This window comes from Grampus griseus (genome assembly GCF_964374135.1).
Source record: "Grampus griseus genome assembly, chromosome: 9".
NCBI lineage: Eukaryota > Metazoa > Chordata > Mammalia > Artiodactyla > Delphinidae > Grampus > Grampus griseus.
In genome coordinates this window covers 43,618,287-43,639,830 of record NC_139003.1, presented here as the reverse complement: position 1 = coordinate 43,639,830, position 21,544 = coordinate 43,618,287, and the positions used below count along the sequence as shown (strand labels likewise).

Genomic DNA, 21,544 nt, shown 5'->3' with positions numbered 1-21,544 from the left:
TTTGGTAGAATTCCCCTGTGAACCTGTCTGGTCTTGGACTTTTGTTTGCTGGAAATTTTTTTTAAATTGCAAATTCAATTTCACTGCTAGCGATCCATTTATGCAGATTGTCTATTTCTTCCTGATTCAATCTTGTCAGGTTGTATGTTTCTAGAAATTTGTCCATTTCTTCTAGGTTGTCCAATTTGTTGACATATAGCTGTAGTATTCTCTTATGATTTTTTGTATCTTGTGGTATTGGTTGTTATTTCTCCTCTTTCATTTCTTATTTTGTTTATTTGGGTCTTCTCTTTTCTTCTTGGTGAGCCTGGCTAAAGGTTTATCAATTTTGTTTATCTTTTCAAAAAAGTAGCTCTTGCTTTCATTGATCTTCTCTCTTATATTTTTTGTCTCTATTTTATTTATTTCCTCTCTGATCTTTATTGTTTCCTTCCTTATGCTGACTCTGGGCTTTGTTTGTTCTTCTTTTTCTAATTGCTTTAGATGGTAGGTTAGGTTGTGTATTTGAGATTTATCTTGTTTCTTGAGGTGGGCCTGTGTCTATAAACTTCCCTCTCAGAATGGTTTTTGCTGCATTGCATAGATTTTGGAAAGTTGTGTTTCCATTTTCATTTGTTTTGAGGTATTTTCTGATTTCCTCTTTGATTTCCTCATTGACCAATTGGTTTTTTAGTAGTATGTTGTTTAACTTCCACGTTTGTTCTTTTCCCATTTTTCTTTCAGTAATTGATTTCTAGTTTCATACTATTGTGTTTGGAAAAAATGCTTGGTATAATTTCTATCCTCTTAAATTTGCTGATACTTGTTTTGTGGCCCAGCATGTGATGTGTTCTGGAGACTGTTCCATGTACACTTGAAAAGAATGTGTATTCTGCTGGTTTTGGATGGAATGCCCTGTAGGTATTTATTAAGTCCAACTGGTTTATTGTGTCATTTAAGACCACTGTTGTGTTACTGATTTTCTGTCTTGATGATCTGTCCATTGATGTAAGTGGGGTTTTAAAGTCTTCTACTATTATTGTATTCTTGTCAATTTTCCCCTTTATGTCTGTTACTATTTGCTTTATATATTTAGGTGCTCCTGTACTGGGTGCATATATGTTAATGATTGTAATATCCTCTTCTTGTATTGATCCTTTTATAATGATATAGTGATATTATTATATGATATCATGTATTATATTATTATGATATTATAATGATATAATGCACTTCTTTGTCTTTTGTTATAGGCTTTGTTTTAAAGTCCATTTTGTCTGATATGAATGTTGCTATCCTTGCTGTCTTGTCGTTTCTGTTTGCATGAATGAAATATCTTTCTCCATCTCCTCACTTTTAGTCTGTGTGTGTCTTTGGCTCTGAAGTGAGTCTCTTGTAAGCAGCATACAGATGGGTCTTGTTTTTTTAATCCAATCAGACACCCTATGTCTTAAAAAATATTTTTTATTGAGGTATAGTTGATTTACACCCTATGTCTTTTGATTGGAGCATTTAGTCCACTGATATTTAAAAAAAATATTGATAGGTATGTACTTATTGCCATTTTATTACTTGTTTTCCAGTTGTTTTTGTAGCTCTTCTCTGTTAATTTCTTCTTCTTTTTGTTTCTTCTCCATGGTTTGATGATTTTCTTTAGTGGTATGCTTGTGTTCCTTTCTCTCTAATTTTTGTGTATCTGTTGTAGGTTTTTGATTTGTGGTTACCATGGGTTTCATATATGTTGACCTACAACTGTATCTACTTGTTTTAAACTGGTGGTCATTTAAGTTCAAACACATTCTAAAGATCTACATTTTTTATTCCCCTCCCCCCATATTTTTTGTTTTTGATGTTATATTTTACGCCTTCATGTTTATCCCTTAACTGTTTATTATAGTTATAGTTGCTTTTATAATTTTTTTGTCTTTTAATCTTCATAGTAGCTTATTTAAGTGGTTGATCCTCAGTCCTTACTAAATATTTGTCTTTCTTAGTGGGATTTTCCCTTTCCTGTAGATTTTTACTTCTTTCCCACTTAGAGAAGATGTTCTAGCATTTCTTTTAGGGTAGATTTAGTATTGATTGATGAATGCTTTTAATTTTTGCTTGTCTGAGAAGCTCTTTATCTCTCTTTCAATTATAACTGATAATCTTGCTTGGTGGCGTATCCTAGGTTGCAGGTTTTCCCCCTTTCAGCACTTGGAGTATATCATGCCACTTCCTTCTGGCCTGCAAAGTTTCTGCAGAAAAATCAGCTAGTAGTCTTATGGAGGTTCCCTTGTGTATAACTCTTTGGTTTTCTCTTGCTGCCCCTAGAACTCTGCCTTTATCTTTAATTTTTGCCAGTTTAATTATGATATGTCTTGCTGTGGATCTGTTTGGATTCATCTTCTTTGGGACCCTCTGTGTTTCCTGTATCTGTATATCCATTTCCTTCTTTAGGTTTGGGAAGTTTTCAGCCGTAATTTCATCCAATACATTTTCAACCCCTTTCTCTCTCTCTCTTCTCCTTCTGGGGCTCCTGCGAATGTTGGTACATTTGATGTTATCTCTTAAAGTGTTCTCATTTTTTAAATTTGTTTTTATTTTTGCAGTTTCTTGTTAAAATTCTCACTTTGTTCATCTATTCTTTTCTCTAATTCAATTAGTAGTCTTATTACTAATGCTTTGAATTCTTTATCTGGTGAATTGTTTATTTTTAATTTTTTTTGTGGTACACGGGCCTCTCACTGTTGTGGCCTCTCCCGTTGTGGAGCACAGGCTCCGGACGCGCAGGCTCAGCGGTCATGGCTCACGGGCCTAGCCGCTCCGCGGCACGTGGGATCTTCCCAGACCGGGGCGCGAACCCGTGTCCCCTGCTTCGGCAGGCAGACTCTCAACCACTGTACCACCAGGGAAGCCCCATTTTTCTGTTTTTTTAGGTGTTTTCTCTTGCTCTTTCTATTGAGACCAATTCCTCTGTCTTCTCATTTTGCTTAACTTTCTCTCTTTCTATGAAATTAGGTGAAACAGTTATCTAATTCAGTGTCCTTATGTGGGAGCATCCTTGTATAGTTTGTATGTGCCCAGTGGTTTTGATGGGAGAGCTGGATTTGATGTGAACATAAATCACATCTTTCCTCAGGGTGTGCTGGCAGCTATCACCTTGGTAGGAAGTGGGCTGGAGAAGGAAGGGCTAAGGACAGAGCCAGGTATGAGCCAAGGATTCCCCTCTCTTCAGTGGCCATCACTACCCTATCAAAGGTGGGGTAAGGTCCCAAGTTGCTGGAGCAGAAGCCCTGAGGGTGGAGTCTTTCTGGCTCTGTTCCCTTTAAGTGTGAGCCCTCCCCATTTTCAGCACTGGCACCGTTGTCGCAGAGGGGAGCAGTGCTGGAGTAGGAGTGCCTGTGCAGGCTCTTGGTATTTGAATGGGTATAGGCTGTGGTGGTGCAGCCATAGACAGAGGTTAGGCTTCTTCTGATGTGCTGCCTGTGCAACCCCTCCCTGGTTAGACAGTGCTTTTGGTCTTAGCTGCCTCTGTGTTTCACTGCTGAGCTCTTTCCTCAGTCATGGCAGCCTTCACTACAGTGTGGAGCTGCAATGTGAAGTAAGCAGGGCTGGAGCATTCAGTCTGCTCAGGCTGGGGCACTCACGAGGCGGTTGCAGGAAACCAGTCAGCCACCCATGAAGTTTCGATCTGCACGTTCTGCCCTGTTTTGGGAGTGAACAAGCATGTGTGCACTCCTTCCGAGCTGGATCTGGGATTCCCCCAGCCTTCCTATTAGTCCCACCTGCCCTCCAACCAGCCAAGGGGGTTTGTCTTCTCTGTGCAGGACCCCAGAGCTAGGGTGCCCAACATGTAGTTCAAATTGCTCACTTCCCAGGGAGGATCTCTGCCTGTGAAGTCTCACTTTTCCTCTGAGCCCCGTCCCTCACACGGGTCCTGACCTGATCGCTTCTCTTCCCTTTCTACCTGATTATGTGTGGATCTCTCTTCCAGCCTTGGTTGTACAGGAGTCTTTCTGCCAGTTTCCAGTTAATTTTTGGTGAGAATTGTTCCACATATGGATGCATTTTTGCTGTGTTTGATGCCGGAGATGAGTTCTACATCCTGTGACTCTGCCATCTTGATTTCCTTCTCCAAGAGCAGAGGTCTCCTCTGTCTTCTAGCTTGCATTGTTCCCATGAGAAATCTTTCATCTTATCTTTGTCCCTTTGTATATAATGTCTTTTTTCTCTGGATGTTTTTCAGATTTTCTCTTATCACTTGTTTTGAGCAATTAGATTATGATGTGTTTCGTGTAGTTTTCCTTTCTTTCATTCCTTTTTCGATGCTTAAGATTTGTTGAACTTCGTATATCAGTGAATTTATATGAAATTTAGAAAATTTTTAGCTATTAATTCTTCATATATATTTTTCTGTTCTCCATCTTTTCTCCTGTCCTCTCAATTACACATACATTTAGGGTACTTGAAGTTACCCTACAGGTCACAGATTTTCTTTTTCTTTTCAAAAATTCTTTTTTCTATTTCATTTTGGATAATTTCTACTGCTATGTTTTCAAGGTCACTAATATTCTTTCTACAGTGTCTAATCTGGTATTAATTCCCATCTGGTAGAGCTTCTATCTCTACAAGTTCACGTCGGGTGATTTAAAAAATATCTTCCATGTATCTACTTAACTTTTTAAAGATAAAGAATATAGTTATAATAATTGTTTTAATGTCCTTGTTTTCTAATTCTAACATCTATATCTTTTTTTTTTTATGTCTGATCTTATTTATTTGTTACTCTTAGAACATCTCATTTTTGACTGGACTCAGACTTAGAAGTAGAAGCTTTCAGAGAGGACAGCCTCCAACTCTTGGCAATCTGTTCCTGGCGTTTTTCTTTGGCCTCCTTCATCCTCCTGGCCCAAAGTTTAGCATATTCTGCAGCCTCTTCCTTATTTTTCATAGTACACTGTTTCTTCAGAGCAATACACCGATGTTTGTCTTGCAGAACACGTGGAGTAACAAGATGCTGAATCTTGGGTGCTTTGGTCCTAGGTTTCTTACCTTCTTTGTTTAGGTGCTTTCTCACAACATATTGGTGGACATCATCTTCTTTAGAGAGATTGAAAAGTTTGCGGATTCTGCTAGCTCTTTGGAGCCCCAGGCGATGAGGCACAGTAGTATCAGTGAGTCCAGGAATATCCTTCTCCCCTTTTTTATCGATGACCAAATTGAGAACTCTCAGATTGGCATCTACAATGCAACCCCATGCAGATTTGCCCTTTCTTTCTCCAGTTCTCCTTGGTCTGTAACAAGAATGCCCCTTACTCAGTAGCAGGTGGACTTGGCCATGGGTCAAAACACCCTGTTTCACGGGGAAACCCTGTTTGTCGTTTCCACCACTGATTCGGACCATGTAACCCTTCCATTCTTCTCCCAGAGTGTCAGCAGCAACTTCTGTGGCCATACGCTTCTCATAAAAGGTATGAAGTTTTCATTCATCGTCCACTTCAATGAGTCTCTGGCAGCCAGTGGCTGGGAAAGAGATGTTCAGCTTCATTCTGAAGTGGCGGACCGCCTCTGAGGCGCCACAAAAAAGAGTCTGTATCAATTTTGAGTGAATTTCAGTTTATTTATTTATCTCCACATCATGGATCACATTTTCCTTTTTCTTTACATGCTTGGTAATTTTTTATTAGATGCCAGGATATAGTCAATTTTACTTTGTTGGGTGCTAGATATTTTTGTGTTTCTATAAATCTTCTTGAGCTTAGGCCTGGGAGACAGTTAAGTTAGTTGGAAACAGTTTGATCTTTTTGGCTCTTGCTTTTAAGTCTTGTTAGGTGGGACCAGAGCAGTGCTCATTCTGGGGCTACTTATTCCCTACTCCTGAGGTAATACCCTTTGAGTGCTCTATCCACCTCCCTTTGAATTATGAGGTGTTCCAGTCTGGCTGGCGGGCACTGGCAGTATTCCAGGCCCTTTGTGAATGCTGGGCACTGTTACCACTAATCCTTTTGAGTGGTTCTTTCCCTGGCTTTGAGTAGTTTTCTACATGAATGTGCTGATAAGTACTCAGCTGAATACTTGAGAGGATTCTTTACAGATCTCAGAGTTCTGTCCCTGTGCTGCTCTCTTTCTTTGTCATGCTGTCTTATGCACTCTAGCTGCCTTGGTTTTTCTGAACTCTTATCATACATCTCCTCAACTCAGGGAGTCTGTTGGGCTTTGCCTGGGTTGTTTCTCCCTGTGCCATGGCCTGAAAACTCTCTCATGGCAGGAGCAATTTTACCATTCACCTCATTTATTTTCTGTTTTTAAGCGGATTGCTGTCCTTTGTTTTCTGATATCCAGTGCCTTGCAAATGGTTGTTTCATACATTTTGTCTGTGTTGTGGTTGTTTCAGATGGATGGTAGATTTTTTTCCTATTACTCTATGACGGCTGGAAATGGAAGAAATTTTAAATGATTGTTCTTAGTAAACTTCTGTGCATTTTGAGACTCATTAATTTAGAATGTGGTATATTTCCCTAAGGACAGGTTACAAAGAGTGGCACTCAGTACCTAGTGAACTGAAAGTATTTAGTGGCAGGATCTTGGCCTGTGGCCTCAGAAACTTTGCCTATCCACTCTGAATGAATCGTCATCTCTCAGTCAGGGACACATCAGCCTGAGTTACAAGCACTGAAAAGTAATGCTAGAATGCTAGCCTATTATATTGTAATGAGAAATATTAACTGCCTTAGGACTGATGTTCATGTCTTGTGTCCAGTAGAATCTTTTCATATAGGTAAACTACACTTGAACTAAGTGGCAATTGAATGATTTCTTGGTGTTGAATCTGAATTTAGATGAAGATAATCTGATGCATCTACCTATATTCACTATGCTGTCTCCCTATTTCAGATTGTTCTTATATACACACTGATTATATTTGCCTCTCTGGCTAGCCCCATTTGGATTTCATACCTTCTTCAGATATTTTAATCCTAAAGTAGACAGATTAATACCTAAATCATTTCTGGATGGCATGAAATTTATATATATATATATATAAAAAAATTTTATTTTTTGGCTGCTTTGGGTCTTCGTTGCTGCATGTGGGCTTTCTCTAGTTGTGGCAAGTGGGGGGCTACTCTTTGTTGTGGTGCGCGGGCTTCTCATTTCAGTGGCTTCTCTTGCTGTGCAGCATGGGCTCTAGGTGCGCAGGCTTCAGTAGTTGCAGCATGAGGGCTCAGTAGTTGCGGCACGTGGGCCCTAGAGCACGCGGGCTTCAGTAGTTGCAGCACACAGGCTCAGTAGTTGTGGTGTGTGGGCTTAGTTGCTCTGCAGCATGTGGGATCTTCCCGGACCATGGATCAAAACCGTGTCCCATGCATTGGCAGGCGGATTCTTAACCACTGCACCACCAGGGAAGTCCATCTATCTATCTGTCTATCTATCTATCTATCTATCTATCTATCTATCTATCTATATATCTACCTATCTTTAATGTGACTTTTCATATCTTTTCTTTGAACTTTTATTTGTTGATTCTTGCCTCAAAGCCTAACTTTGAGGGCAATCTTACTTCCCCTTTATCCACATAATTTTGTGCATTCCATCTCACATTGCATTTCCCTGATGATTAGTGGTGGTGAGCATTTTTTAATATACCTGTTGGCCATTTGTATGTCTTATTTTGAGAAATGTCTATTTAGGTCTTTTGCCCATTTTAAAATCAGATATTTGTTTTCTTGCTATTGAGCTGTCTGAGTTTCTTATATATTTTTGTATATTAACTCCTTACTGGCTATATGGATATATTTTTTTCCATTTCATAGATTGACTCTTCACACAATTGATTGTTTCCTTTGCTGTGCAGAGCTTTAAAAAATATTTTTTTATTGAATAAAAGACTTTAAATTCTATAATGCTTTACAATTTTCAAAAGTTTCACACACATGATTTCATATCATCCCATAATGACCTTTTTTTTTTTTTTTCCCTGCAGAAGCTTTTTAGTTTGATGAAATCCCTTTTGTCTATTTTAATACTGTTGCCTGTGCTTTTGAGGTCATATCCAAAAAAATCATTGAGCTTTTCCCTATGTTTTCTTCCAATAATTTTGCAGTTTCAGTTCTTATGTTTGAGTCTTTAAGCCATTTTGAATTGATTTTTGTGTATGGTATGAGATAGGGGTTCATTTTCATTTCTCTGCATGTGGATATCAAGTTTTCCCAACACCATTTTTTGAAGAGACTGTACCATCTTGCATTGTGTGTTCTTGGTACCTTTGTCAAAGATGAGTTGACTGTAAATGCAGAGTTTTATTTCTTGGCTCCCTATTCTGTTCCACTGGTCTAGATGTTTGTTTTTTATGCCAGTTCCATGCTGTAGTTTTGTAGTATATTTTGAAATCAGGTAGTATGATGCTTCCAGCTTTGTTCTTTTTGCTCAAGATTGCTTTGGCTATTTGGAGTCTTGTGGGTTCATATGAATTTACATTTTTTTTCTATTTCTGTGAAAAATGTCATTGGAATTTTGATAGGGATTTGAATCTGTAGATCACCTTGGGTAGTAGGGACATTTTAATAATATTAATTCTTCTAATCCATGAACATGGAATATCTTTCCATTTATTTGTGCTCTTCAATTTCTTTCACCAATGTTTTATAGTTTTTGATGCACAGATCTTCACCTCCTTGATTAAACTTATCTGAGTGTTTTTGAACCACTGAATAGCTAATATCATTTGGTAAAAGATGGGGCAAAAACTATTAGAGTCTACAAAATATCAGAAATAAGGTCATAGGAAAAAAAAAGTGAATGAAGGTTAGCCAATCTTTTTTTTTTAATTTTTTTAAAAATTTATTTATTTTGTTTATTTATTTTTGGCTCTGTTGTGTCTTTGTTGCTGCATGCGGGCTTTTTGTAGTTGTGGTGAGTGGGGGCTACTCTTCGTTGAAGTGCGTAGGCTTCTCATTGTGGTGGCTTGTTTTGTTGAGGAGCACAGGCTCTAGGCATGTGGGCTTCAGTATTTGTGGTACACGGGTTCAGTAGTCGTGGCTCATGGGCTCTAGAGCGCAGGCTCAGTAGTTGTGGTGCACGGGCTTAGTTGCTTCATGGCGTGTGGGATCTTCCTGGACCAGGAGTTGAACCTGTGTCCTCTGCATTGGCAGGCAGATTCTTAACCACTGCGCCATCAAGGAAGCCCAAGGTTAGCCAATCTTTATGCCTGCGTTGTTGTAAAGCATTTCTTAATTGTATTGATATGACAGTGACTAAAATGTTCTGTTTTTAGCAACTAAATTGATCATAATTTTTCCTTTGCAGGTGGATTGGACTCTAAATATTGGAGAGCAAGCCCTTGATATATGTATTGTTTCTTTCAATCAGTCAGCATCTTCTGTTTTTGTTCTTGGTGAGAGAAACTTTTTTTGCCTTAAGGATAATGGACAAATTCGATTTATGAAGAAACTTGATTGTAGCCCAAGTTGTTTTCTCCCATATTGCTCAGGTGTGTAGAAAGATTTTCTTGTATCTCTTCCATATGTCATGACTATATTTTATACACCAAAAAAAGCCCAAATCACTCACATATATTTTAAACATTTAGGAAAATAGTTTTATACAGCACATGTAATGGAAATTTTAACTTTTAAAGTTTGAATAGAAGTGTGATATAAAGCACACATTTGGTTTTGTCAGTTATTTTACTTCATACAAAATGACTTGTAGAATTGGCCTCAGGTATGCATTAATGCTTTCCAAGATGTGGCTGTTCAAAATGCTTCTAAGAGAACATCAGACTCTTTTACAAGCAGAATGGAGCATAGTAATGCCTAATAGAATTATTTGTCTGTAGTGAATGTCTAGTAAATATTAGCTTAAATGTGTTAAATATTAATCAAATTCATGCTTTCTAGATAAAATACAAAAATGTTGGCCACTATCTGGTTACAGTTTTTATAGTTATATATGTAGTTTTTATATACTTATAAAATGATTTTTTTCTTTTTGATATCGGTAGCTTGTAGTTGAAAAATAATGTTTTATTACTTAAAATCTTTATGCATTAAGTCAAGACATTAGAATTAATTTGTATCATAAGTCCTCTAAAAGGGATATAATATACTGTTGGAAATGATTGTTTTCTTATTATCCTCTTTTTCTGTCTTCAACCCATAGTTTCTGAAGGAACAATAAATACTTTGATTGGAAACCATAATAACATGTTGCATGTTTATCAGGATGTGACATTGAAGTGGGCCACTCAACTTCCCCACATTCCTGTAGCAGTAAGAGTGGGCTGTTTACAGTAAGTGGTTTAATTTAACAGTTTTTTTAAAAGAGTATCTTAAGGAATTCACTAGAAGTTTTATGGCAAATGATTTTATTAAAAAATGACAAGTGACATTGAATGTCTGCAATGGAGATAATTTAAAATATAAATTTTATTGGTAAAGAAGGATATAAAAAACCCTTAATTAGCACCTTTAATCATTTATATCTAGAATCTCTAACAAGATATTCTTTATAAATTCAAGATTTCAAGAAAATAGTTTACCTGATAGATTATTTTCTTTAAAATAGAAAAGGATTTCTTCAAGCACTTAATGGATCCCATTTAGATATCACTTATTGTTGACTGTGAGAATGTTACACTTCAAAATTTGTTTCAGAACTTATTATGTCAAATGGTGGAGAATTGCTAATGATTATGTGTTCAGGACAGTTTAGATTTTAAATAGAGCCTTTTTGCATTTAAATGAAAGACAAAATTCGTGTGTTAACATTAACTTTACAAAACTTATCAAAAATGAGAGAAATAGATATCTAACTGTGTAATTTTTCTAGTTTGTCAGTATATGAGGCAAGATCTTGACAAACTCTTTAGCATCTCAGATTATGTTTAGGAATTGAAAATCTCAATAAATGTATAGAAAAACAACTTTCTATAAAGCTTCATGTATCCCCAGGTCTATTCAGTTCTGCTTATTTAGATCATTTTATTGAACATTTAAAAACCGTATGCAGAATTCTTCAGTGATGCCTATAGCATCTGATCAATGTGGCTAATCCCCCCAATTTAAGAGGTTGAATGTGGAATATTATTGTTGAGGATCAATGAAAGGCATTCATATTTGCATTAATGGTTAATCTGAAGCTTAGATGTTGGAAAAATGAAAACAATGAATATTTTAAAAATAAATTGCTTTTCATATTTATGAGAAAATACTATAATTACAATACTATAATTATAGTTGCTGGGCACTTAACACAAATTAAAGTTACTTTGTATCTGAAGAAAAATTTTAAATTTTGAGTTAGCTTTTGCTAAGTCCACCAGATGGTCTTTTAAGTTCAACCAAACACTCAGACTCACCAGACATTTTATATCAGATTTACTTATAAGGATTTAGAACAGGAAAAATATCTTGCCAGCAGGGCAACGTCAAGTAATTCTCTTTTGGGAGAGTAATTCTTGCAGCGGTCCATATATCCATCCAAGAGCTGTTCTCTTTGGCCCCCCAAGTGACAGCTTAGGTGCAAGAAGACAGATTCACACTGGTGGGTATGCAGCCCATCATGGCTTAGAGTCTTCATGCCCCTCAGGAGCCAGTATCTTTAAATACTAAAAAGTCATTGTGGTTTTTGTATGTATGTGGGGCATGGGAGAGTGATAGATAGAAAGAACTTATTGAGATCATTTAGTTGAAATACTTATATTACAGATATATTATTTACAAGGGATATGTCTATTTTAAGAGTCACCATACTCATAGAGAAGCTCAGAGATATGGCTTGCCAGAAGATATTTATGGTTAATTTATAGTTTCTGGTCCAGATGCAACTTACAAGTCAAGGGACAAATAGTAACTGAAAGTACCTTGAATAAAAAGTCAAATTTCTATATAGTGTGCAGCAAGATGCTTATATTCAAAATTAGCCTGACACACCTAAATATAGGTACTTGTAAGTGAAACTTCCTATTTCTCATAAAGATCATAATTATAAATAAGTGCAAATATTACCATTAATGATTTCCACGGTTAACATATAGCAATAATTTCTAATTATTCATTGGAAGATTTTTCTTATTTTTATGCACTTTAACATAAAAATATAGGATTAGAGTGTTTGAAGGAATTTCATTGTAACTTTTAGTAGAATCAAAAAAATTTATTACTGACTTAACTATAGCATATTTGTATTTAGAAGTTAATATCTGAAGTTAGAGCACTGAAATAATGTCACTCCTGCTTTTTATTACCTTTAGGGTTAAACTTTTTTGGTAGAAGCTTCCTTGGCTGCATGTGTTTATTTGTAAAGGAAATTGCTGCTATTTTAATATGTTTCTTTTCAATGAATAAGAAATATTGGATTTGGATCAAGTTGGTGCAATTATACTTAATAGCAGCCTTTTCTTCAGAAACTACGATGCTTTATTTCCTCCCACTCCCTCCTAGTTGGCAGTCCTAGTCCTCTCTACCTTGTTTATTATAAACCAGTTTTAAATCTGTCTGGGTTTCCTTCTTTCTTTTCAGGGTAAACGGCATTCTTGATTAGAATGTTTTTAGTCTAATTATTTTAATTTTTGTGTGTTAGACTATAGGAATGTGAAATAAATATACAGTTTACAGAATCAGAAGATCCCGAATGTGATAATGTTCTTTAAATTCTTAGCTATTACTGTTTTCCTCTCATTGCACAAAGTAGCTATGGAAGCCTGGCGGAGTATCTTACCTCTGCTATAGTTAGTTTCCCAAACGGCAAATAAAGATCATTGTTTATCGGTAACGTTATTCTCTCTAGAGATATGAAATACACCTAAAAGTAGAAGTCTATTTGAATGGACATTCAAAGTGATGGGAGCCTTTCCAAACTTTAGCTGGCAGCCACAGCCATTGTACTTTAAAATCTTGTTACAGCTCATTTTTTAGTATAAACCATTTGGTCTAGGACTACGGTGTTTTTCTTCCTAGGCTATATTCACTATAGTAACTTTTTATAACTGTCAGTATTTAATATTTTATTCTTTAGTCTTCATTGATATAGTATTCTTGACCAGAATGTTCTCCCCATTTCTTCTCTGGATTTTCAGATTTCTTCCATCTTCGAGTCCTAACAAGTCACATAAATAAGCCTTCCCTCTCTACCCTGATCTCCTTCTTTGAATTTCTATAATATTTATAGTATGTTGGTGACTGTTCTTTGCTTTTTCTAACTCCCCAATTTGATCATACACTGTTTTAATATAAGTACCTGTTCTACTTTTGCATATCACATTGAATAATCAGTCAGAAAGCTGAACATACGGTATATGCTCGGTAGATACATGAAAATCATTGTGGTTTGTGTGTGTCAGGGTGAGGGGTGGCTAGAAAGACCTCATAAGAGCCTTTAAAGTTTTTTTTAAATATGAAAAAATTGAGACTCATAGATGGAAGGATATTGTTTCTTTGAAGACATATTTATTAGGAGAGTTCTTAAATTTCAAAGTGACTTTTTCTTTCTTTTTAGTTTAACGTTTGCTGTTAATTTGTCTTTTTTTTCCTTTGTGCTTTGCAGAAAGAGAATGTTGGCCTATATATACACTTGCTGCTATGTTATATTTTTAAGGGTTTCCTTTGTGGCTTAATACTCCCCATAATATTTGTAAATATTCTTGGAAGTAGGGTAGAGCATAAGTTATGATTTTCAGAGCTTGTGCATTGTTATTGATATTTTCCTCTGTTAATCTGTTAATCAGCAGTGGAATTTTTCTGTCAATTTTTTGTTGAATATCTAAGTATTTTTGATTTATATATTCTAGTTCTAATTATTCAACTTATGTTTATGATAGTTATTTATTTTTTTGGTTAGTTTAAAAAATGTTGCCAGTATAAAGTGACCTTTTCTTGTGCTTTCATTTAATGTTTTCTTGCTTCTTTGTTTTGTTTTGTTTGCTTTGAGTTCACTTTGTTATTAATTATTGGTATGCTATTGTCTATGCTTTTTTAACCTGTAACTTTATTTTGGGTGTATTTCTTATAAAAAGAATTTGATTGGATTTTTCAACCCATTTTGGAGACCCATTTAAAATTGTTACATTCTATGTATTTTGTCAATTTTCAGCTTCTTTGATATTCTCTACATTTTATACTGTTTTCTTTGGTTTCCATTTCTTGTATGTGAGCTGTGGTTTCTTTGCACTTGGAATTCTTCCATGTATTAGATGTTACATACACATACATATCTCTTTTCTTTATTTTACCATACAATATAACACCCTATACCATTCTGGGGAACATTAAATCAGCCTACTGAGGGATGAAGCACAATTAATAAGTTAAAAAATTATAATTCATCATATAAAAAGATTCACAATCTTTAACAGATATAGAAAAATACATTAAAATCACTGTATGATCATATTGCCTAGATAAAAAGTGAATGCAAATTTCAGAAACATTCTTGAAAAAAGCATTAGAATAGTTTACAATAATAATTTATAGCTGATAAAAATACATGACAGAAAAATAGTGTACAATGATAAATTTTTATCGTACTGCTGTGGGCCTGGGTTCAATCCCTGGTTGGGGGAACTAAGATCCTGTAAGCCACATGGCATGGCTGGAAAAAAAAAAAAAAGATAAAACTCAAGCATTATTTAAAGTTACCTCAATCTTACCATCCAGAATTGACATTTGTTAGCACCTGTTAAACATCGAGCCTGATATTTTTGTCTACAGATATGCCAGTTAGGCACAGAATAAAATTTACAAAGCAGAATCATATGTTTTTTATATATGTTTATTTTATGTTCTAAGAGAAAAAAGAAATAGATAAAATGGAAGGAATAAATGAATTTTACATAGATATTTATTCACAACAATGTATTTCAGTTTCTAAAAGACCCCTCTAAGTATAGAAAAAAAGTAAAAGGTTGATATTTTCAATTTTTTAAAGTGGTATTTCAACTTTTGGCAGTGTCCATTGACTCCTGTTATAAAAGATAAGGAAAACAGCAACTTATGCTTTCTTCTTCTTCTCACCAAGTTCTGACATTGTTGGTATCTTACTATTATTTATTTTGTCAAAGTTTAAAACATTTACATACATTTTAGTAATCACTATTTTTAGTCCTTTATTCTATCCTCTCAAAGCTCACTGCCAATTCTTTTACCGTTTCTGAATTATCTTGATTTACTTCTTGGTTAGTTGAATTCAATCATCCGGTAGATTTGAGGAAAGCCTTATAAGTCTTCTTACAATCTTGAGAGTTTATTGCTTTTATACTTGAAGGTTATCTTAGCTTCCCCCAGAATTTTGGAACCTCCATTTGGTGTTGACAGTTACTGTGGTAAAGTCTGAGGCTGGCTGAACTTTTCTTAAAACTTCTTATTGAATGAATTGCTTTTTCTTCCTGGATGCTCATATCTGACTAATTTTTTTTAAATCCTTAAAAGACTGTAAATTCACTAGCATTATCATCAGTTGATTAATTTTGTATGTATCAGTTTGTTCTAGAACAAGGTGAGATTTGATAGATTCAAGTTTTTGTTCATTTCAGAAAAATTTTCTTCCATAAGACTTTGAATATTGGTTATGGACTACCAGTTCAGTTTTCTTAATCAGTATCATTATTATAAATATATTAAGCTTACATTGTCTTTCAAATCTAGCATCACCTCATTAATTGTCAATTTTTTTCTATTTTGATTTGTGTGATTTTTATCCATGTCTTTCTACCATGCTCTTATGTTTGTTTTTATTTTATTTTATTTTTTCTTGTTATTGCTCCTTGGATTTATCCTGTATGGGACTCTCTGTGCTTCCTGGACTTGATTAACTATTTCCTTTCCCATATTAGGGAAGTTTTCAACTATAATCTCTTCATATATTTTCTCAGTCCCTTTCTTTTTCTCTTCTTCTTCTGGAACCCCTATAATTCGAATGTTGGTGTGTTTGATGTTGTCCCAGAGGTCTCTGAGACTGTCCTCGGTTCTTTTCATTCTTTTTTCTTTATTCTGCTCTGCAGTAGTTATTTCCACTATTTTATCTTCCAGGTCACTTATCCGTTCTTCTGTCTCAGTTATTCTGCTATTGATCCCTTCTAGAGTATTTTTAATTTCATTTATTGTGTTGTTCACCATTGGTTTCATCTTTAGTTCTTCTAGGTACTTGTTAATGTTGCTTGCATTTTCTCTATTCTATTTCCAAGATTTTGGATCATCTTTACTGTCATTATTCTGAATTCTTTTTCAGGTAGACTGCCTATTTCCTCTTCATTTGTTAGGTCTGGTGGGTTTTTATCTTGCTCCTTCATCTGCTGTGTGTTTTTCTGTCTTCTCATTTTGCTTATCTAACTGTGTTTGGGGTCTCCTTTTTGCAGACTGCAGGTTCGTAGTTCCCATTGTTTTTGGCGTCTGTCCCCAGTGGCTAAAGCTGGTTCAGTGGGTTGTGTAGGCTTCCTGGTGGAGGGGACTAGTGCCTGTGTTCTGGTGGATGAGGCTGGATCTTGTCTTTCTGGTGGGCAGGTCCACGTCTGGTAGTGTGTTTTGGGGTGTCTGTGGACTTATTATGATTTTAGGCAGCCTCTCTGCTAATGGGTGGGGTTGTGTTCCTGTCTTGCTAGTTGCTTGGCATAGGGGGTCCAGCACTGTAGCTTGCTGGTTGTTGAGTGAAGCTGGGTGTTGGTGTTGAGATGGAGATCTCTGGGAGATTTTCGCCGTTTGATATTACGTGGAGCTGGGAGGTCTCTTGTGGACCAGTGTCCTGAAGTTGGCTCGCCCCCCACAGAGGCACAGCACTGACTCCTGGCTGCAGCACCAAGAGCCTTTCATCCACATGGCTCAGAATAAGAGGGAGAAAAAGTAGAAAGAAAGAAAGAAAGAGGATAAAAGAAAATAAGATAAAATAAGATAGTTATTAAAATAAAAAATAATTATTAAGAAAAAAAATTTTTTAAAAAGTAAAAAAAACAGATGGATAGAACCTAGGACAAATGGTGAAAGCAAACCTACACAGACAAAATCTCACACAGAAACATACACACTCACAAAAAGAGGAAAAGGGGAAAAAAATCATAAATCTTGCTCTCAAAGCCCACCTCCTCAATTTGGGATGATTCGTTGTCTATTCATGTATTCCACAGATGCAGGGTACATCAAGTTGATTGTGGAGCTTTAATCCGCTGCACCTGAGGCTGCTGGAAGAGATTTCCCTTTCTCTTCTTTGTTCTCACAGCTCCCAGGTGCACAGCTTTGGATTTGGCCCTGCCTCTGCGTGTAGGTCACCGGAGGGCGTCTGTTCTTCATTCAGACAGGACGGGGTTAAAAGAGCCGCTGATGCGGGGGCTCTGGCTCACTCAGGCCGGGGGGAGGGAAGGGTGTGGATGTGGGGCGAGCCTGCGGCGGCAGAGGCCGGCGTGACGTTGCAGCAGCCTGAGGCGTGCCGTGCGTTCTCCCAGGGAAGTTGTCCCTAGATCACGGGACCCTGGCAGTAGCGGGCCGCACAGGCTCCCGGGAAAGGAGGTGTGGAGAGTGACCTGTGCTCGTGCACAGGCTTCTTGGTGGCGGCAGCAGCAGCCTTAGCGTCTCATGCCCGTCTCTGGGGTCCGCGCTGTTAGCCGTGGCTTGCGCCTGTCTCTGCATCTCCTTTAAGCAGTGCTCTTAATCCCCTCTCCTCGCGCACCAGGAAACAAAGAGGGAAGAAAAAGCCTCTTGCCTCTTCGGCAGGTCCAGACTTTTCCCCGGACTCCCTTCCGGCTAGCCGCGGTGCACTAACGCCCTGCAGGCTGTGTTCACGCCGCCAACGCCAGGCCTCTCCCGGCGCTCCGACCGAAGCCCGAGCCTCAACTCCTAGCCCCGCCCGCCCCAGTGGGTGAGCAGACAAGCCTCTCAGGCTGGTGAGTGCTGGTCGGCCCTGATCGTCTGTGCGGGAATCTCTCCGCTTTTCCGTCCCCACCCCTGTTGCTGTGCTCTCCTCCGTGTCTTCGAAGCTTTCCCCCTCCGGCACCTGCAGTCTCCGCCTGCGAAGGGGCTTCTAGTGTGTGGAAACGTTTCCTCCTTCACAGCTCCCTCCCACTGGTGCAGGTCCCGTTCCTATTCTTTTGTCTCTGTTTATTCTTTTTTCTTTTGCCCTACCCAGGTACCTGGGGAGTTTCTTGCCTTTTGGGAGGTCTGAGGTCTTCTGCCAGCGTTCAGTAGGTGTTCTGTAGGAGCTGTTCTACGTGTAGATGTATTTCTGATGTATCTGTGGGGAGAAAGGTGATCTCCGCGTCTTACTCTTCCGCCATCTTCCCCGTCTCCCCGTTATTGCTCCTAATGTGGCTTTCATCCCTCCAGTTTGTGTTTGTGCTTTTCAAACAAAGAAAAAATTATGTTTCTTTCATTTCATTGATACAGTAGTAGCTGTTTGTCTGATTTCTTCATTTATTTCCATAGAAAGTTCTTGCTATGGATATTTAATGCTTTTTGCTTATGTTCCAGTCTCCCTCATCTCTTTTACTTTATTTGCAATTTCTACACAAAGGTCCTTTGTTCATTACTTTGCAATTATTGCTCATTTTTAAAATGATGGCAGCAATTTACTTAAGAATCATGTGGGAAGTGATGGGAGAGAGTAATGAACTCGGACCACCTGAGTCTTTCACCTTCTCATTGTGTTTAATTTCTCCGTTGCCCTGGTGGTCCATCTCCCTCAGTTTTCAGGGTTTGAGAGGTGGATGAGTCTAACAGAAGTCCCCCTGTATCTCCAGTCACCGGCTGTTGGTGTTAAAAATCAGTGGCTGCTCCTTGTCCTCTTACCTTCATTGGTTAGGAAGCTAGCTGATTGATAAATGTATCTTATACTTCTAATGTATCTTTCTATTTTTAAAAAAATTTTATTGAAATATAGTTGATTTACAATGTTGTGTTAGTTTCAGGTGTAAGGAAAAGTGAATCGGTTATACATATGTATATTATATATATTTTATATATATTCTTTTTTAAGATATTTTTCCTTTATAGGTTAAAATATTTTTTTTAATTTTATTTTATTTATTTTTTTATATAACAGGTTCTTATTAGTTATCTATTTTATACATATTAGTGTATATATGTCAATCCCAATCTCCCAATTCATCCCACCACCCCCCACCCCCCGCCCATTACAAGATATTGAGTAAAGTTCCTTATGCTATCCAGTAGGTCCTTGTTGGTTATCATTACTGTGGTTTTCTATATTCCATTTCCTGCATCCCACCTGTACCCTTAGATCTCATTATGTTAGTCTAGGGCCTAACTCTGTATACCTCTGTGCTTGAGGTCTGAGAAGCATGTGTCAGCTCTTGGCATCCTATCTTATTACAGTACAGAATTTAAAATGTTCAGCCTCAATAAAACAGATAAACAACAAGGACCTACTGTATAGCACACGGAACTCTATTTAATAGCTTGTAATAGTCTATAATGGAAAAGAATCTGAAAAAGAATAGACATAAATATATATATGTGTATAACTGAATCACTTTGCTGTATACCTAGAACATTGTAAATCAGCTGTACTTCAATAAAAAAAATAAGATGTTCGGCCTCCAAATTTGCTGATTGTGACTGTAGTGATGTCCTTGTTCAGTTTCCCCTTTTTCTGATGGGGGCACTGTTATTGTCATACTTTCTGCTGTTTTTTGGTGAGTTTTGAGGGGTTTTGCTGTGCCGTCTTTGGCTGGAAGTCGTTTTTTTTTTTTTTTTTTTTATCAGTTGATGTTTATTGTTGCTGGGGAGAGAATTATGGAAAACTTGATTTTTGTTGTGTTGTAAGTAACTAGTTCTTTGTGTGTGGTTGCTTGAAGAATGTTTTTCATTTTTTTTCTGTAAATGCCACATTTGTCACTATATATTTGTATGACATTATTTTCCTTGATTTAGTTGGGAACGTGGTGGATTTAATCTGTTTAGACTATTTGTTTGGCTGCTGAAGAAAGCTTCCTTATATTGCATGTTTGATTATTCTTTCAGTTCTGTTTGATATAGTCCATCCTTCAGGGAAATGAATACTGTTTGGTTGGCTATTTATTTTCTGTTCCCCATGTCCACTATGTTCTTCATAATTTTTATTTCTTTGTCATTTTTCTTCCTGTTTTCTGGGAGAGTGTCTGAATTTTGTGTTCTGTATCAGTGCTTCCACAGCATTTTCTCTGTCTACCATTGGAGATTCTTTTAGCCTACTGAAGTGATATCTTTCTCCCTTCCGCATGCCTCCCTCCTCCTGCATCTTTGCTATTATTAACCAGTGTAGTACATGGCAGGCTATAATTCCCATGATGTACTTGTGCCAGGTATGTCTTACTTTGAAACCTGTTTTTAGTGTTTATTTTGGAATTCTATCTCTGAGCATATAATATGCTACTACTAATTCCTGTCCTTTACTTAGCCAGTTGTTTTATAGAATTTGTTACCTCTGTATGGATATAGATAGTGTATAGAGGCCAAGGGCAGTGGCAGAAGTGGGAAAGGTTCCAACGGGTAGGGATAAAATACCTTGCTTCCATAATAGGTCAGGTTTGAGTAGTAAAAGATGTCAGCATAGTTTTATGGTTCCTATGGAACCTGGGTTTGTGAACCAGATTAGGGTAGGTGTTGAGATTAGGGAAGAAGAATAAAACATCTTCCTACCTTTGTTCAGTTGGTCTCTATGAAGTGAAGCTGGGGTGTGGCATAAGCTAAAGCTGCGTTTTTGGCTTTATCTACCTGATAATTAGTCTAAATTTCTTTTAGGTTCTGAATTTACAGTTTATGGGATTGTTTTCTACACTTTCCTCCCTTTTTCCAATGATTTCATGTCTGTGTCTTTGTCTCTTTTCAACTCCTGCATGGCCATTTTAGTTAGCTATTGGAGAGACTGCATGAGGACTGTTGCCATATTGAATTGAACATTTCAGAAGAGCCTTAGGATCATATCATTAAATTGCAGAGAAAAATCTAGTTGGAAATTAGATTTGAATACTACTGAATTTAGGGATTCTTTTGGAGAAATTGGCTTTTTTCCAGTTCTGACTACCATTTAATTTCCAAAAATAATTTTGGTTCAGGCTAGAGATTGAGCAGAATAGTGAGTTTTTGGGGAAAAAAATTAAAAAATAAAATGGCAACCTTTTTAGAAAGATATGGTCCTTGAAATGTGGCTGAGCTCTAAATTTTACACAGAATATATCACTGTCTTTAGTAATTGGGTATCCCACTGTACTTTCTGACTGGTTCATATCTGGTCTTGTTTCGTGCAGTGTTCATTATAGATGAATTCTAGATCAATTGAAAGAATTTGCATACCCTCATAAAGTATAACATAGTGGGTTTTGACATTAATTTGATTGTTTTCATAACCTTCCATTTTTCTCACCATAATGTAGCATTTGTATTCTTTTGGTGAGTTTTAGAAATTTTGTAGTTGATTGTAATTGGTGCTTTTGGCATTGTAATTAAATTAAGCTTAATTTAGCTCATTTTACTGTGATGAAGCTTACTGATTTTCAGTGTTTTCACTATTAGTTTTTCCTGAGAAGTCTAATTCCTTCCCCTATTTTTTATTTGCTTGTTTACTGTTTGTTTTGCTTTTTCCTTTTATTTGGGAAGTAAAAAAT

General features: G+C 36.8%; 1 protein-coding gene and 1 pseudogene across 2 annotated transcripts in view; one reads left to right on the top strand and one right to left on the bottom strand.

The window, feature by feature from the left end:
• Window positions 1–21,544, top strand: part of BBS9 (Bardet-Biedl syndrome 9) — a 441,327-nt gene that overhangs the window by 104,902 nt on the left and 314,881 nt on the right. The window contains exons 8-9 of the mRNA XM_082662198.1: window positions 9,268–9,451; window positions 10,123–10,252. Of these exons, the coding sequence (XP_082518324.1) occupies window positions 9,268–9,451; window positions 10,123–10,252 (314 nt within the window). The remainder of the gene's footprint in view (window positions 1–9,267; window positions 9,452–10,122; window positions 10,253–21,544) is intronic.
• LOC309827374 (small ribosomal subunit protein eS6-like) lies at window positions 4,763–5,548 on the bottom strand (annotated as a pseudogene). Its single transcript has one exon. The product of its transcript is annotated as a small ribosomal subunit protein eS6-like (transcript).